Genomic DNA, 16,911 nt, shown 5'->3' on the forward strand with positions numbered 1-16,911 from the left:
AAGCAACTGAGACTCTGTCTTAGGAGTCAGGGAGTATACCTCAGCAGCAGAATGATTGCTAAGTATACATAATGTTCAAGCTTCAGTGTTTAGTACTGGAATCAGAAAGTTGTGCCTTAGAACCTACAGAATAGTTTCGGCAATGAGGCCTTTGGGGGCACTGCTCACGTTCAGTGGGGAGAGGAGAAAATCCCTCTGTCGACACTGCATGCCAGAGCACAGTCTCATTCTGGGCAGAAAGTTCTGCAGCGACTGTCTTTATTAATTTCTCTTGAAAGGTTAAAAACCCAAACCAAATCCACAAAGCTGATTGCATTTTAAGTGCAAATACGGTAACAACAACAACAAAAAATCATACACATACAAATCTATACTTTTAAGTCATTTATTTCAATAGAAATATTCCAGAAAACTGTTCTTAAATTCATTTTAAGTTAGCTTATGCAAACACACTGAAGATCACACACTCACTTCTGCATATTAAAAAGAAACAAAACCAGAGAGGAACCAAGTAGCTCGCACATCACTCAAGGAGGTCATAGTGCAAGCGGATGCTTCATCATTAAGTACCTCGAGTTAACTGGAACAAAGAATGAAAATGGCTTGTGGGTTTTTTTTTTTTTTTTTTTTTTTTTTTTATTTTTTATTTTTTTTTTTATTATTAGCTTTGGGTAATTATCCCTACAGATGTTTGAGTTCCTTCTCCCAGGTCCTTCAGTAGGCTGTGAGACAACAAGCACCAACAGCCAAGGTACAGAAACACTTGAGACTTCCGTGTCCCATCAGTTACCTTAGTCACACCCATTACATTAGTACTTCTTGGAATCCTGCTGTGAGCAGTTCTTTCAGGTGACATCTTCAGGGACATAACAATTTTTACTTGGCATATAAATCTGAAATATTCTGCAAATACTTGGCATTTTTGGTCTTCCTATTCTCAAGCACTCCACGGATTCCTTTAACTCTGCTTGGCAGACCAACTGGCTGAAATTAGATTTTGAGTTTTGCTAATAATCCCCAAGAACAGCTAGCCCTTTCTTTGTGTCCAGAGACCTTGTGTATGTATGTCTATTCTCCAAGGACGCTGAAAACAGCGTTCCTACTCAGACGACGGTATCTCCCAGACTTCCAATGTTTTAAGCAAGATGTTTCTAAACTCTGCCCTGGCTGAGTCTTCCCCCTGATTTATTATTAGTGCTGCTCCTTTCCTGTAGATTTTTCAAGAAAGCAGTAACAAGCAGGGGAAGGGACTGCTTGTTCATTCTGTCTTAAGTAGGAAACTGAAATGTTTCATTTCTGGATCAACAGACTGGCACCACAGTGCTTTAGTGAAGTCTCAACAACTCCTTCTGTGTGCACCTTGTTCTGTTATGTTCCCCAACAGGTCTTAATCACTAAACCTAAGTTCAAAACAACACAGAATAAAGACAGACTCAGCTAGACGGAGGTTCTTCAAAGCCAACACTAAGAGTGCTCATCAAAAGGTTGGTTTGAGTGGATCTATTTCTCACCTAAGAATTTGAAAAATAATTAAAATCTAAGATTGGAGGACTGCAAGCATCCAGATGTCTTCAGTCTTCTTTACAACTGTTACATTTAGGGGGTGGACAGAGGGACAGCATGCTCCTCAAGTCAGAGGGCTAAGAGGGCAGGTGATCTTAGCCATCCTCAATGTGCTAAAACTGGCCTTCAAATTGCTAAGACACTGACCCAATTTCCCCCACACTATGGCTGGAGACAGGTAAAATGCACTTGGTTTCATTGGGCTGAAGAGCTGGTGTGTATACATCTCTTCAGTAGACTCTCAGCTTGAAAAATCATTTAGACACAAGCCATTTTTAGGGAAGTAAATCCGAAAGGTACTTAAATCATCTTGAAAAGGTTCACACGCAATTTATCATCACTACTATCTAACAGCAATTCTTGTACCTCAGCCTTGAAAAAGCAATACCTTCCTGACTATAAAACCAGGATGGGACGATGTTTCTAAGAAATGATATAAAAGAAAATGAACATAAGCCCTAAAAGGACCACGCTGGCTGTCCCACTGCGAGCAGCAGTAGGACCCACTGCTGTTGTCTAGCACAGTGCAGTTCAGCATCCATTTCAAAAGGATCCAAGCCTTTTAAAAGCATCGGGGGCAGAGGATTTCTTCTGATTAAAGTCAGTCTTCCATTAAGCAGTACCAGTAACTCTCCTTTGCAGAAGGTAATAGGATGGCTTAAAACCCAGCTAGAAAGGAATGTGCCTTAATAAACAGGAAAGGTATGTTTTCTTAAAAAGCCAATGAGTTAAGTCTATTGGTACTGATTTCCAATCAATAAATGCCTCAGTTTTAAACGCATGTAATTTACAGATTTACCCTCAGGAAGAAAGACTTTATGCTGAGGTCATCTGGATAGGTAAACGCAACCCCAGAGACTGATGAGGCTGTGTTCCTCCATGCTTCAACCACGGAGGGGGCTCAGCATGGCTCATTCCTCCTAGATAACAATGTTGTTTGTTGGGCTTCTTATAAATCTCCAAGAGGAAGAAATACTCTGCAGTTGTAACACTGTAAATGTCAAGAGCAAGAGACTGTGCACAATGGCGGATGGTACTATTGACACAGAAAAGAGAATTGCCACTGAAACATATGTCTACAAAGAGAGAAAAATACACTCCCAAATTGGATCCTTGTTGAACTGTTTATACAAACTCACACTGAACGAAACCAAACAGAAAGATGCATTCCATCAGCTCTCTTCTGATCCTTACAGTCTAGACGACATACTGAAATATTCTGAAAAACACATGAGGCTCCCTCCAGTGTTTGGGCATTATGCAGCCATTTTCACAGGTATACTTTAAAAACAGACTTCTGAAAAGTAAGCCTCTCTGTTCAAATTAAGCTGTTAGATGAGATATGGCTAGCACTACACACTATTGCACCAGGCCATACAGTATTCCATTTGGTCTGCTTATAAAGTTTACATTTTAATCGAATTTCTGAGAGTTCTCTTTGGCCATGAGAGAACAAACAAGCTTTAACATTAGTGGGAAATGAGCCGGTGGTCACTAATTTACAGCTGAGGGTGTCATAGGATTCACTCTCCTCTAATTAAAATACTCAAATATTTAATATGGTTTGGCAATGTTTTCTTTGCTTCAATTATAATCTGATACCATTTAGTGAATTACAGATAAGAAAACCTCGCCTACTCTAACCCATCTCTCATGGCTTCTAAAAATCATCCTAAAAAGCAATGACTGATCTTTAGAGCAATCTGAAGGTAGAAAAATAGTTTTGGATCCAGCCAGGAGCCATGCTGCTAATCCAACCTGGCGAATCAATTCGAACACGGTTCTTCCTCTACACGTCTGTTAAGTGTCCAGATCTGGGTGTACGGAACACAGCTCCCATCTCAGCCCTTTCTCTTTGGCAAAACTGTGAGGCTGGCTTCTGCAAGTTGCCTATCTCCACAGACGTGATTCACCTACATTGTAACAGCTTTAGCTTATTCATGACAAAGTAGTAGTAATACAACAGCCACAGGGATCTCATCCACAGTATCTCAAAAACAGCATGCATACCATTTAAAACATTATTCTGGAGCAAAATAACTAAGGGATTTAAAAAAAAAAAAAAAAAAAGGCAAAGCACTAAAAGATGCACGGGGTGGGCCTGCACTGTAGCCCTGCCTGCCACTCAGGATCTGTCTGTGGATACCCAACATGGGTTCACTTAGACTGTTATCTGAAAAATCATTCCATACAGGCAATATTTGCCTTCCCTTGTTTGTCCATGAAACCCAAAATAAGGTATCTGTCATGTGACAAACATATTTGAATTATTCAAACTAGAAACACTCAGAAAAGGCTCTTCACTTTCTCTTGGACTAATTTCTTTTTTTTAGATAATTATTGTATAGACAGTATTTTCTAGTTAAGCATGGTGATAAAATACTTCTGATAAAGTATACAATTCTTGAAGAACACAGATGTGAGACATTTTACACGAGACCCAAAGAGCGAGCAGTTTGCTAGGAGGTGTCTGTCAGTCAAGGCCTTTTCACACAGAGGGAGCCACTGTAGAACTGGTGACCCCCAGTAGTCAAGAACTAATTTTGGTTAAAATTCTAAGCTATGTCAAGTCCAACATTCGTTTTAAAAATTAAATGTGTTACTGCCTAGGAGAGCTCTCTCCAACTGCTTGGTCAGTTACCAACAAAACATAGTTTTCAGATTGGGGACCAACAATAACTTTCTGAAAAAAATGTTATGGTACATTTTGTAAGGTCATACAAGAAAAGGTTTTATATTTTTAATTCCTAGAACTGCAAACTTTGCTTTTATTCTTCTTAAAATTGTTTTGTCTTACAATAAAATACATACATATACATGAAGAATCTTTTAAACAAGTATGCTTTTGAACTTCATACTGAACAAAAACAAATTTAATAAAAAATAAGTCTGGCATACTGCACATCAAACACTGCAAAGGGCAACACCCTGGGGAAACACCAGGGTCTCCCTCACAACATGACACCTGTAGCTGGAGAATCCACTTGACTCAAGAAAAGGCTACAGAAACCCGAGCGTGGAATCACCGTGCTCCTCTGCGGATTTGGGCCCAACAATGAATTCATACAGAAAGTTAAACTTTAACCCCGGTTAGAAACTACCGTGTGTTCTGGAGCCTGCTGGCACGTGAACACTCAGCCTTTGTACCTCCTGCAGGAAATCTTGTTCTCCTTCTAGCACTGAATTCCAAATGGTAGTGTTTAACTGGCTCCCTCATCCAAAGTAAAGCATGCCCTACCCCCAAACAGCACCGACAGCTTCCACACCATGTCCCTCCCAGGTCTTGCTGTGGGATGTGAGGCAGCCACTGGCAAAGACTGAGCAGACCCTGCAGGTGGGCTGTTGGCCTGTTCCTCACAGGGACTTCTTACTGCACCTAAGACAGCTCCTCATGGAATCCATAAGAAAGGTTTTTCCATTTTAAAGTGTTTCTAAAAAAGATGGTTTCCCCTCCAAAATTAGTACAAAGTTAAAAGAAATGCAAATTAGCTACAATTTATTCCAAGCACAGCACCGCCAGAAGACACACACACACTATTTGGTGTCGGTTCTCCTCGCACTCTGTTAAGGCAGTGGTTTCCACAGGTCAGTTCGGAGATAAGAAGCGTAGTTCATGGCAGTTTGTTTTGCAACTCCATTGTTTTTCTCTGGGAACATCTCACTTCATTCCCTGAAATTAGTGCTTTTGGTTCTGAGCTCCGGAGGCTGGGCTGGAGCCTGGGGGCTCCTCCTGGCACGGGATGGTGCGCTCAGCAGGTCCTGGCTCCACACAGGGACAATAGTGCTCCTCTTCTGTCTCAGGCTTTTACTCAAAAGTCATCAAGTTTGTAGGAACCTAAAAAATACAAGCAGCCCACACTGACTGCAACACTCCAAACTGACAGCTTAGCGGTTTCTACTAGTTTCTAGTCACCGGATACAGCTCTAGTCACTGGATACAACTGCCACAATGTCCTAAAGTGACTCCTCCCTCAAATTCACTCTGGGGTGAGGGTTCTGTAACTTGAAATTTAACACATAAATTGTATTATATGTAATACATAAATTTATACATAAAATATAGTGTTTCCTGTTAAATAATGTTTAAAATTTATATAAAATGTAATAAACCAATGTTAGCATTTATTTTATCTTGTCATTTAGCCAAGCCCAATCACTCTGACCCATGTATCTTTCTTGAGACAGCCTCAACTTTTAGCCCAGGCCAGCCTTGAACTTGTGTGTGCTGGGCATGTAAACATGAGCCACCACAGTTTAAATATCCTTTAAAGGTAATCTGATAGAACATGCTTCGTGTGGTTTATAGTAGTGAGTTTAGCATGCCATATCATTAGAAAATCATGGTTAATATGCTTTCCAAGTTGATGTGCCTGGACAGGAGGAAGGACACAGAGGTTTTGTGCCTTACAGGGGCCTAATGGGTGTTCACCAAAATAAATAAATGAATCAAAGAGATATGGCAAACCTTGTACAACAGAATTCCATACATTACCATCAATTTCTCTGTGTACATTAAAAAAACCTACACTGCCAGGCAGTGGTGGCGCACGCCTTTAATCCCAGCACTTGGGAGGCAGAGGCAGGTGGATTTCTGAGTTAGAGGCCAGCCTGGTCTACCAAGTGAGTTCCAGGACAGCCAAGGCTATACAGAGAAACCCTGTCTCGAAAAACAAACAAACAAAACAAACAAACAAACAAAAAACAAACAAAAAACAAAAAACCAAACAAAAACCTATACTGACAGTTTTATAGCAAGGACTTTTATCATCAAGGACTTTTCTATGAAAACCTCACAAATATTAAAGAGTCAAATCTATTGGGCAAAATGATCTGACACTTTCTGACTTAAAAATAAACAGATTATATTTAGTTTGATTTCTTGTATGTGTGAATTAAAAGAATTATTGTGTTGCGGATGAAACTCAGAGGCTTGAACATACTGGTAAAGTGTCTTACCATGGGGCATAATTCCAGTCTCTAAAACTCAAGGACTCTCTACCTAAGGGGTACTGAGAGTTTCATGGAGTTAGCACAGGCTTCCTAAGTGCTGGCAGAGCTGGTAGGTAGGAGGTCCCCTCCTTACCCTTAAAGTGGCTCAGCGACTCTCACAGGCCAGCAGACTTTCTCTGAAACCTGTTACCCTCTGGAGCTGGAGTCATAGGTAGTTGGGTCACTAGATATGGGTGATGGGACTTGAACTCTGGTCCTCTACAGAGCAGCAAGCATTCATAGACACTGGGCAATCTCCCACCCGACATGCTAGCTTTTGCATGAAGAATTCTACTAGACAATATCATAATTGAATTATAACTCAAATGCTCATGGGTTTAAGCTCCCAGATCTGGTGGTAAGAAATCTTTATTTTAACAAAGTGAGCTTCGTGTATAAATCGCCCAAATGTGTCTTAAGATAATTTGCCTTTGAGTTGGGGTCTTCAAATAATTTTCAAACTTCACAGGTTCTATTTATAAATTTGCTAACACTCAGAAACAAAACCATTTTGCACATCTGTGTGATATTAGGAAGGCTTACTAATACAGTAAAAAAAAAAACTGAGCCTTTCACTATGTTGGTATGCATACACTTCTAGATTCATCTTGGAACCTGATGTTCTTATAAATGAATTAATACCCCTGACTATATTTTTAAAAATGGAGCATGGAAGAGAATCTGAAATGCTCATTTATCATAGGCAAAATTAGGTATGTCTCCTCTATTCTGTCCCAGATACTAACTTAATATGGCCAAAACCTTTGCATTTTAAGTCCTACAAGGAGGTTGTTAAAGGCTATTCTAAACTTGCCCCCAGACATCAGTGAAGTAATTGTGACTGAAAAGCCCACTCCAATGACACAAAGGAAAAGAAAATGTCATCTGGGCTAAAGGCCCAGTATCTGTGCCTGCTGACCTGTAGAAATGGAAGTCTTTGAGCCTGTTTCCTTATTTATCAAGAGTCATGATTGACAGCCTGATATAACAGGATAAAAATCAAAACAATATTAAGTCTTCTAAAATGGTAGTGCATAATGTTATTTCCAATTATTATTTGTTGGTAGGCACTGATGATACAAAGGTATATTGTAAGTACTAAGTTTGTGATTTCCAAATATGTGTAACCAGAAAAGCTTGGAGTGGTATCCACAACTGTGGTCGGGTTTTCAGTCTGTTAATCTGTGGCCCACGGCAACTCTGCAAGAGGGCACTGGGAAGACAGCACAATAGACAGGTGCTCCTTTGAGACAAGTCTTTCCATTTAGATCACCATGGTTTCAGTAACATAAAAATAAACAATAAAGTCGAGGCAGTTTCACTGCAACCACAGGAGCCCAATTCAAGTTGTCATCAAGATAAAGCAGAGCTCCGTGCAAGTGCACCTTCTGAGCTGCCTCTGCCTCAGACACAGCCTAACAACCTCTAGCTTTATCTGCATACTGTCTGTCCCCAAATTGTCCCTCCACTCACCCTGTTCTTATGCAGCCTGTTCCTTCCTACCACTCCATCAGCACCACTGTCTCGGGAAGACTCAGTTACGTATGCTGCCTTTACCTACCTGTCTCGCTCTTTAGTTTATATTAGGTAGTTTTGTTTACTTATATCTTTCTAAAATGTGCACTTCATGTCTTAGTGACAGCTATGAACAATTAAAAAAAAACCATTAAGAACATTACTCAGCTACGTTAGTGCTAACGAAAGAGGCTCACAAGTCTGAGGCCAGCCTGGGATAACTAGTAAGTTCCAGGCCAGCTTGGGCTAACACGTTATGAACCTGTCTCAGGTTGAAAGGTACCGACTCTGCGGAGACGTGCTCACCTGCTGCTTGTTACTCTGGCAGGCCGCGCTCAGGTGTTTAAACCACAGCATCGCGTTCATCCTGCTGCCAGCTTGAAACTTGTATGAATTTCCTGTAATCGCCAAAATCAAGTAGAAAATAATAAATTTGAAGACTATAACAGTATTCCTGCCAGATACGTAAGACTGAATGGAATATGACTCCAGAACTCCATGTCAGAGTTTCCCAATGGAGAACTCTTTATGCCATCTGCTCACAGGACCTAACATTCAGAAAGTCACCGTTCTACTGTGCATACAGTAAAGGTGATCATGGTTCCCTAAATGTTCATTAAAATAACTGTGTGCTTCTCTAGGTATGTCTGCAAAATACTGTCACTCCCCACCTCTCTGCGTACTGAATCTATGACTTTGCTCATGCCAGGCAAACACTACATCTCAGACCTCAACCCTGGTTCTTAACATTAACATCCAATGTTTCCTCTAAAAGTAGGGTGGGGGTTTCACCTGTTCATGATTCTATACATCAATCACTTAAAGACTCATTCCTAATTACATGAAATAGCCAGTTATATAACACCAATATTATTAAGACATATGCTAAGGTTATTACAGATTTTCAGATCTTCTTGGAATTTCTCTTGGAAACTGGAAGCCAGGACTTCTGACTTGCTAAGTAAGTGCTCTACCACTGAGCTTAAAATCTCCAGCCCCGGGGAGACAGAAATTGTTTCTCTTTTGGGAAGTTACCCTGTGTGAAGCTGGCAGGTCCTGTGTCTCATCTCATTGAATGTGTGACAAGACCAGAAGGTGATGAGGGTGTTTTACAAAGCTCCATACAGTGAATGAGTAAGGGGTAAGTCGAGTGCTGATTTGTGAACTGCAGGACACTGAGCCTTACTGTCTCTTTTTTCATCATAGATCTAGGTTCTTGCTGACCCCCTCTCTCATCCTCTAGGGAGGTGGTGCCTACACCCAGCGTTTTCAGTGTTTCCTCTGAGACACTACTGAAGACCTGTTCACCTTCAGAAGCTCTTGTCTTCATGGAATGCTCATAAACACGTTAGTCCTGTTTTGTTTGCTGAATTCAGATAAGTATTACTAATCTGAATAAAAAAGTCTACAAGTGCACTAGTTAAGGCTACAATTTACACTAGTAAATAATGTTGCTAGTATGGACCATAAAAACCTGTGTACTCTGAAATAATTCTATGAAGTATGCTAAGAAGATGGAAGGAAACCAAAGAATTTGTTAGTAAAACGCAATAAAAGTGATCCCATTTTAAAAATGCAATTTTATGATGAATAGCCCTGAGTGTCTAAGGGACTAAGGCTTTAATTTAGAAAGCTGAGAGTTAAGGTAGTCTTACTCTGTAATTTGACTTGCAACCACTGAGAAATTTGGTTTCTTGCATCTAACATACAAATTAAAATTTTAATTTAAAATTATAATACATGAAAAGCTATTTGTTGATACGAAAATCACACCTGAACATATGTAAACATTCAATTGTGAAGTTAATTAAAAGTAATCTATTTCAGTAAGAGTTGCTAAGTGGACGGTTTGGAACAGATGTACAAGAATTTTCCAGACAGACTCCTATGTGGTGGCTGTCAACAACAGCTGGAAGTTGCTGTGAAGGAAGAGTAGCAAGTGCTCAGGATCTTCTGAGGGACCCCAGGAGAGCCACCGAGGGTGCAGCAGGCCAGGCAGCATAACTCTGACAAGCCCCCGCTGCAAATCTTCTCACCCACTTCCCAGACTCCTATGGTCAATTCTAATGAATGTTTCTATATACTGTATGTAAGGTATTTTATTTTAGAAAAGGATTTGAGCTAAGCAAGCAATTAAATAAAACTTATGTAAGGGCAATGGTAATTTTCAGAACGAGACTGATGTTACTGCTGGGTACAGATGATGAGGCACTCTGTATTTACGAATGGCGAGCCTTTGTCCAAAGTATGGCGTACAGACTCCATCATCTGAATTACTTGGGCTTTTAATTAAAGCTTAAAACACAATATGGAATAAAAGTCCTCCCAATAGATACAATTCCTCAAACACTTCTCTGTTGATAATACAGCAGAACCCAGATCAGGATCAGGAGTTAGTGTCTGCAGGCCTTTTGACCCATCTGTCTAAGCGTTCACCTTTCTCAGAGTCAGTCAGCAGAAAGAGGTCTGGATGCTCTGGATCGTCAGCCATCATCACCATCCAGCCCACCACAGACACATTCTTATTTGACGTTGATTTGAACTGAGGTGAGAGATAAGCAGAGAAAACAGGGATGACCAATGACTTTTATGTCCAGTTCTCAGTCAAAGTTAAAAGTGTCAGGGAGCTTATGTTCAGTGTGTCCATAGGAGAGATGAGCTGTGTGACTGAATGCTGGCTCAGGGCAGCTTGTCATGCCCTCTTAGGTAGCCTGCCTCAGTACAGTCATCTCCAGAGTCAGCTTTCATGACACCCAAACTGTTTTACTCTACATTCCCAATGGGCATGCTGGGAATCTGTTCTAGTCACAGCGTTACCACGAAGAGAAGCTGCATCCCAACATCTGTGCTTCTTCAGCCTGAATATTCCACGTGCCACCAAGGCTGGCACACAATTCCTACTTGCATTTTGCAAAAGCAAGATAGATTAAAAAAATAAGCAAAAATGGAAGGCACTTTAGGGACGCTGGTTTCTTTTATAGTTAACTATTCCTTCTATTGAGAAAGGGGTGCTATGAAGAGCAGAAAGTAAAGTTAATCTCAGTAATAGAAATTAAAAAAGAATGTTTAAGTAGCTGCAACTCAATCCTAGCAGCATGTTAAACAAGACAAAAACCTACCAGCAGTCACAGAACACAGTAAAACAACAAACGACATGCTACCATGTAATTACTAGTAGAGTGTGCCCTGGTGAAATGAAGAGCTTTTATTAATTAGAATAAGAACAAGCAACAGATCTACACAGGCATTACGTAGAAGAAACAGCACAAGCAGAGTGAAGCTCATGAAATAAGCAACAGTACAGAATAAAGCTAGGCTTTACGCACACAGGCAGCAAAGACCAAAGGGAGCCTCGTTATTCCCAGTGACCAGGAAACTTAATTTGCCCTTTCTGGAAAAGCTTGGTATTTACACTCCTCAGGATATACCCCAGAGAAACTGTATATAAAGATACCCACAGCACAATGGAATGGATGCATTAGGATAAGCTCACAGAATACAAGCCTATTCCACTATGAGAAAGAAGAAATGACAACTTCAGGCACTGACAGTGACTGTCAGTTCTAAGGCACACGCAGCTGGCTGTGGCACTGCACACCTTTAATCCCTGCCTAGTTTACATGAGCTTTAGGTCAGCCAAGGTGACATAGTGAGACCCCGTCTTCAAAAAAGGGACAGTGCACACATGTACATGTGACATGCAGCCTGAGGTTAAGGAAAGCGGAGCACCGACTACAATGGAACACAAGATGGTGCCAGGCTGAGGACGGCCCCAGGGCCTTCACAGGTGAGGTAATGTGTAATTTCTTATTCAGGGAGGGCGTAACCATGTCTGCTTACTATCTTTTACAGCTAAAATTACTGAAAAAGGAATGACTATAGTACAACAGTAACGTTAATGGTACAGAAAAATAAAAATAAAACCAGGAAGCTATAAACTGACATTCTAAATACTGCAGGATAGCACACTTGACAACTCATAACTTAACTTCAAAATAAACAGCACAATTTACTAATATGAGCTCCCTAACCTCTGCTGCACTGTCAAGCACTGTAAGCCCATAGTAAAGAGGGATGAACTATACACAGGGATACCCCTCAATATGCTGAACCCCACAGGTCTGGAGTCAGTCATGTTTAGGGAGCAATGCCTCGCCCACAACTCCTGCCTACGCTTGGAAACTGCCTTTTTTTGTGCTGATACTGACAGTTTCATGCTAACTGGGTCTATTTATACTGTAATTTGTGGTTTTTTAAAACTGATCAATAACTTTCCTTGCTGTAGTTGTTTGAATGAAAACAACCCATAGGCTCATAGGAACCGGCACTATTAGGAGTGTCCTTGTTGGAGGAAGTGCGTTACTGGGGGTGGACTTGAGGTCTCAGATGCTCTAGCCAGGCCTAGTGTTTCTCTCTTTTGCTGCCTGTGGATCCAGATGCAGAACTTTCAGCTATCATGCCAGGCGGTGGTGGCGCACGCCTTTAATCCCAGCACTTGGGAGGCAGAGGCAGGCAGATTTCTGAGTTCGAGGCCAGCCTGGTCTACAGAGTGAGTTCCAGGACAGCCAGGGCTACAGAGAGAAACCCTGTCTCGAAAAACAAAAAAAAACAAACAAAAAAATCTCAGCTACCATGCCTACCTCTGTGTTACCATGCTTCCTGCCATTAAGATAACAAACTAAACCTCTGAACTCTAAGCCAGCTCCAACTAAATGCTTTCCTTTATAAGAGTTGCTATGGTCATGATATCTCTTCACAGCTATAAAACCCAAACTAAGACAACTGCTGTTAATTATTTTGTATATTTTCAGATTTCTGTTTTTGTAACCATTATAGAAATATTTTTCTACCAGCATCTTTATTCACTTGTTCAAAGATAACAAGTTTTCCTTAGATGAGGAACTGTGGTACAGAGGGAAGCACGGACAGGGCCTCCTCCTACCACACAGGTAACCTCCCCTCATAGCTGATGCAGGTTCAGCAGTGTTTACATTCTTCCTAGTGAGCAAGCATTGAATAAAGGTGGCTAGTTAGTGCACCTTACCTTCCAATCACTTTCCTGCTCTACTTCTTCTGGTTTATTCTTACTTTATAAATATACAACTTTTCTTTTGTATACATTTCAAATTTTAAACAGTCAAGCACATTTGTTCAATCATTACCATGTAGTGATAGATTTAAACATAGCTGTAATTTTTGGAATGATTACACTTTGCCTAAATCTTTTAATATCATCAGTATGCTTTCAGTTTTAAATTTCAAAAATAGAGATATAACAAAATAGTACCCCTTCTTCCTTCTGAAGTTATTCTTCACAGGCCAAGAAATAATAAGTAACTCCAATATAGATATATGTGTGGCACATGGTTGTCAAGTATTTTTCTTCTCTTCTCCTTCATTTTTGAGACTAGGTCTCACAAAGTACCCCAAGTTGGCCTTGAACTTTTTTTCAGTCCCTCCCCAAGGTCCCAGGACAAGTCCCAAGTGGCCACCTCTAAACACAGGCAAATTAGAGCAACACTAACTGGATTCAGTAGGCTGCACATAATTAAAGAAAGAGCAAAAGGCTTCTAAAGAAACATGGAGGGTAGGAAAGCAGACTGCAGTACCCACTGTGCCCACTGATGCTGCCTCACTCTTCAATGTCTCAGAGTCTCAGACAGATTGTTCTCTTTCTTCTTGTTGAGACAAAGTCTCCCTATGTAGTCTGGCTGTCCTGGAACTCACTAGTGTGGCCTCAAACTCAGAGGTCATAGTTCCCCTGCCTTTGAGTTCGAGGATTAAAGGCATGTGCCACCATGCCCAGATGTGGGATAGAATTTTAGGTATTGTTTTCATTTCCATTTTATATACCAGGAACTGGGGCTATAAGGCAAAGGTTTTGAGCCATGTTCTGACCCAAACTGAAGGCTGGGAAAGGTCTGATGCCATGGTAGGTATTTGTAACCTGTCATTTTCACACTTGCAATGAAAAAAGTGTTCAAAAAACTTGAAAACACACAGTGATTCCAAGGTATTGCAGTGTGGCCCCTTAGACACATTCCAGAATGGTCCTTTACACACTGTGATGGTTTGTATATGCTTGGCCCAGGGAGTGGCACTATTAGGTGTGGCTTTGTTGGAGTAGGTTTGTCACTGTGGTTGGGCTTTAAGACCCTACTCCTAGCTGCTTAGAAGTCAGTATTCTGCTAGCTGAAGAAGTAGAACTCTCAGCTCCCCTGGCACCATGCCTGCCTGGATGCTGCCATGTTCCCACTTTGACTGAACCTCTGAACCTGTAAGCCAGCCCCAATTAAGAGTTTTATAAGAGTTGCCTTGGTCATGGTGTCTGTTTAAAACCCTAAGACACACACATTCTAGAGTGGTCCTTACACACATTTCCAGCTCCAATACTGCATGCCAGGAGGAAGCATGAGAGCTGGCGGGTGAGAAATGTGGTCCTATGTCCTATCAGGGGTGTTCTCTTTATTACCAGGAAGAGGCTGTGAAACAAAGCTAAGGATTTTGAGTAGGAATACTTACATGCTTTCTTTCTGTAGCTTTCAGAGATTTGGCAGCATAGTAAAAAAGCTGTGTTCCACACAAGGCTGCCCAATACTTTGTCCAAGATGCTACCTGGGGAGGATAAACACACAGGTAACTACTGTAAGGGCTTGACTTCCCCTTTTTTGTGATAGCACTCTATTCTCACTTCAGCTATTGAAGTTGTGAGTTCAGAGGCAGGTTACAGCACTTCTGATGTCTGCACCTCAGATACCCCCATCGCGTTCAGTGAACATACTTTAGTGGTGAATCCAGTAATTCTTCAAGAATCCTGTAACCTTTAGGGAGATAGGAAAGTGCTTGCTTGGTGTGCATGCATGAGGACCTGAGTTCAGAACCCCAGCATGTAAAAGCTGGGTGTATCTGGGGGCAGACACAGGTGAGCAGACTGCCGGCTATCCAGTGATCTTGTGGTTCAGTGAGACTCTGCCTCAAAAAATAAGGGGAGTGATGAAGAAGACTCTGGTATTGGCCACCTGCATGCAGAACTGCACGTTTGTCTACACATGAGTATGCACGAGCACAAACTCATGAATATGTACATACACACAGACACATCACGCCACTACCCCATAGTACGCTGTAGTGCCATCACCTTCTTGCCCCAATTCCATGTCCTTTCTCCACTCTTCCCACCTGCTCTACACCCCACAGGCAAGCACTCTGTCTAGTCTCTCATACTTTCACCCCATCCCACCCACTTCTGATGAAATTCGGATGGACCTCTTATCGTATCTGGTTACCTGGCACCATATTTTAGGAGCAGAAGAGAAAGCACAATCATGCCACTGGTAAGAGTGTATTTACCAATGTTTTAGTATTTTTTTCATTTATTTTTTACTCAATGAAGACATTGTACTCTTTCTCTATAGACAACTATTACTACCCCCTCTTCAAAGTTTTATTATATTATATTATACTATACTATAATTTTGTAATACCTGTACAAACTACAGTCTGGCTTTAAAAAAAAGCTTGTATGTTTCCAGCACACATTCTCTGCCTCACAAAAATCACAGAATTAACCTTTTTTCTTGCTACAAGAATCTCATCAGTCCTGATCTATTTAAAGACAAATTCAACTTTTTCTTTTCTTTCTCTCTCTCTTTTTTAAATTTTGAGATAGGGTTTTTCTGTGTAGCCCTGGTTGTCCTGGAACTCAACTCTGCAGACCAGCCTGGGCTTGAACTCAGAGATTCTCCTGCCTCTGCCTCCCAAGTGCTGGGATTAAAGGCGTGCGCCACCACTGCCAACATGAAAGACTTTTTTTTTAGGGGTAAACCTACTGTCATTTATGTTTTATTATTCAAAGAGGATAGCTGAGGTAGAAACAGTTTCTGGTTCTTACTTCAGCTTATCTGTTCATCTACCAGTCATTTGTGGTAAAGAGAAAAACTTTTCTTAGTACTCAAACTACTATGATGTTTAGAAAAACCACTTTTTGTGCTCTATACTAAAGGCTCTTTCCCATAAACCTTTTGTCTCTAGTATGATTATTGTTTGGAGAACATTTCGTATTTGGGATTCTGTTTCACATGAAAAAACACACTGCGAAGTTTAAATGAACTGATGGAACAAGAGCGGTCAAATTCCGTTTCTCAGGTTCTCACTTCTGGTTTTTCTACACACATATTACTAGTCCCTTACTTTTTTTTTTTTTTTTTTTTTTTTTTTTTTTTTTTTTTTGAGACAAGCTCTCACCGTGTAGACCAGGCTATCTTTAAACTCGCAGAGATCCATCTGTCTGTCTCTGGGATTAAAGGTATGTACCATCACATCCAGCTTATTACTGCTATTTCTTAATAACAGGGTTGATTAAAAAATAATTTTGGATAAAGATTACCTTAGAAGTTGAAGAGAAGTGAAGGATTATTTGGTTTAAGTATGCTTAAAATGTGATTTAGCTGCAACCTACATAGCAGATTCACTACTTTAAGAAACAGGGAAAGAAGCCGGGCAGTGGTGGCACATGCCTTTAATCCCAGTACTTGGGAGGCAGAGGCAGGTGGATTTCTGAGTTCGAGGCCAGCCTGGTCTACAGAGTGAGTTCCAGGACAGCCAGGGCTACACAGAGAAACCCTGTCTTGAAAAACCAAAAAACCAAAAACCAAAACCAAAACCAAAACCAAAACCAAAAACCAACCAAAAAAAAAAAAAAAAAAAAAAAAAAAAACAAACCAGGAAAATGGAATCTGGTGGCCTGGAGCCCTGACTTCTCTGCCTTCCTAATTCATTTCCTGTGAGCCAATAGTTCTAATAACACTTCAAGGTTGGCCCAAGTCAACAGGGAAAAAAACAGTA

General features: G+C 40.8%; 1 protein-coding gene across 11 annotated transcripts in view; it reads right to left on the minus strand.

The window, feature by feature from the left end:
• Nucleotides 1–371: 371 nt before the first annotated feature.
• The window catches only part of Ralgps2 (Ral GEF with PH domain and SH3 binding motif 2), a 131,174-nt gene continuing 114,634 nt past the window's right edge, over nt 372–16,911 (minus strand). For all 11 annotated transcript variants that reach the window (XM_076941410.1, XM_034513681.2, XM_034513679.2 and 8 more), the window contains 4 exons: nt 14,590–14,682; nt 10,504–10,609; nt 8,374–8,465; nt 372–5,398 (listed from right to left, as the gene is read on the minus strand). In XM_076941410.1, coding sequence (XP_076797525.1) covers nt 5,369–5,398; nt 8,374–8,465; nt 10,504–10,609; nt 14,590–14,682 — 321 coding nt within the window. In that variant the 3' untranslated portion in view covers nt 372–5,368. The remainder of the gene's footprint in view (nt 5,399–8,373; nt 8,466–10,503; nt 10,610–14,589; nt 14,683–16,911) is intronic.

This window comes from Arvicanthis niloticus, chromosome 10 (genome assembly GCF_011762505.2).
Source record: "Arvicanthis niloticus isolate mArvNil1 chromosome 10, mArvNil1.pat.X, whole genome shotgun sequence".
NCBI classification, from domain to species: domain Eukaryota; kingdom Metazoa; phylum Chordata; class Mammalia; order Rodentia; family Muridae; genus Arvicanthis; species Arvicanthis niloticus.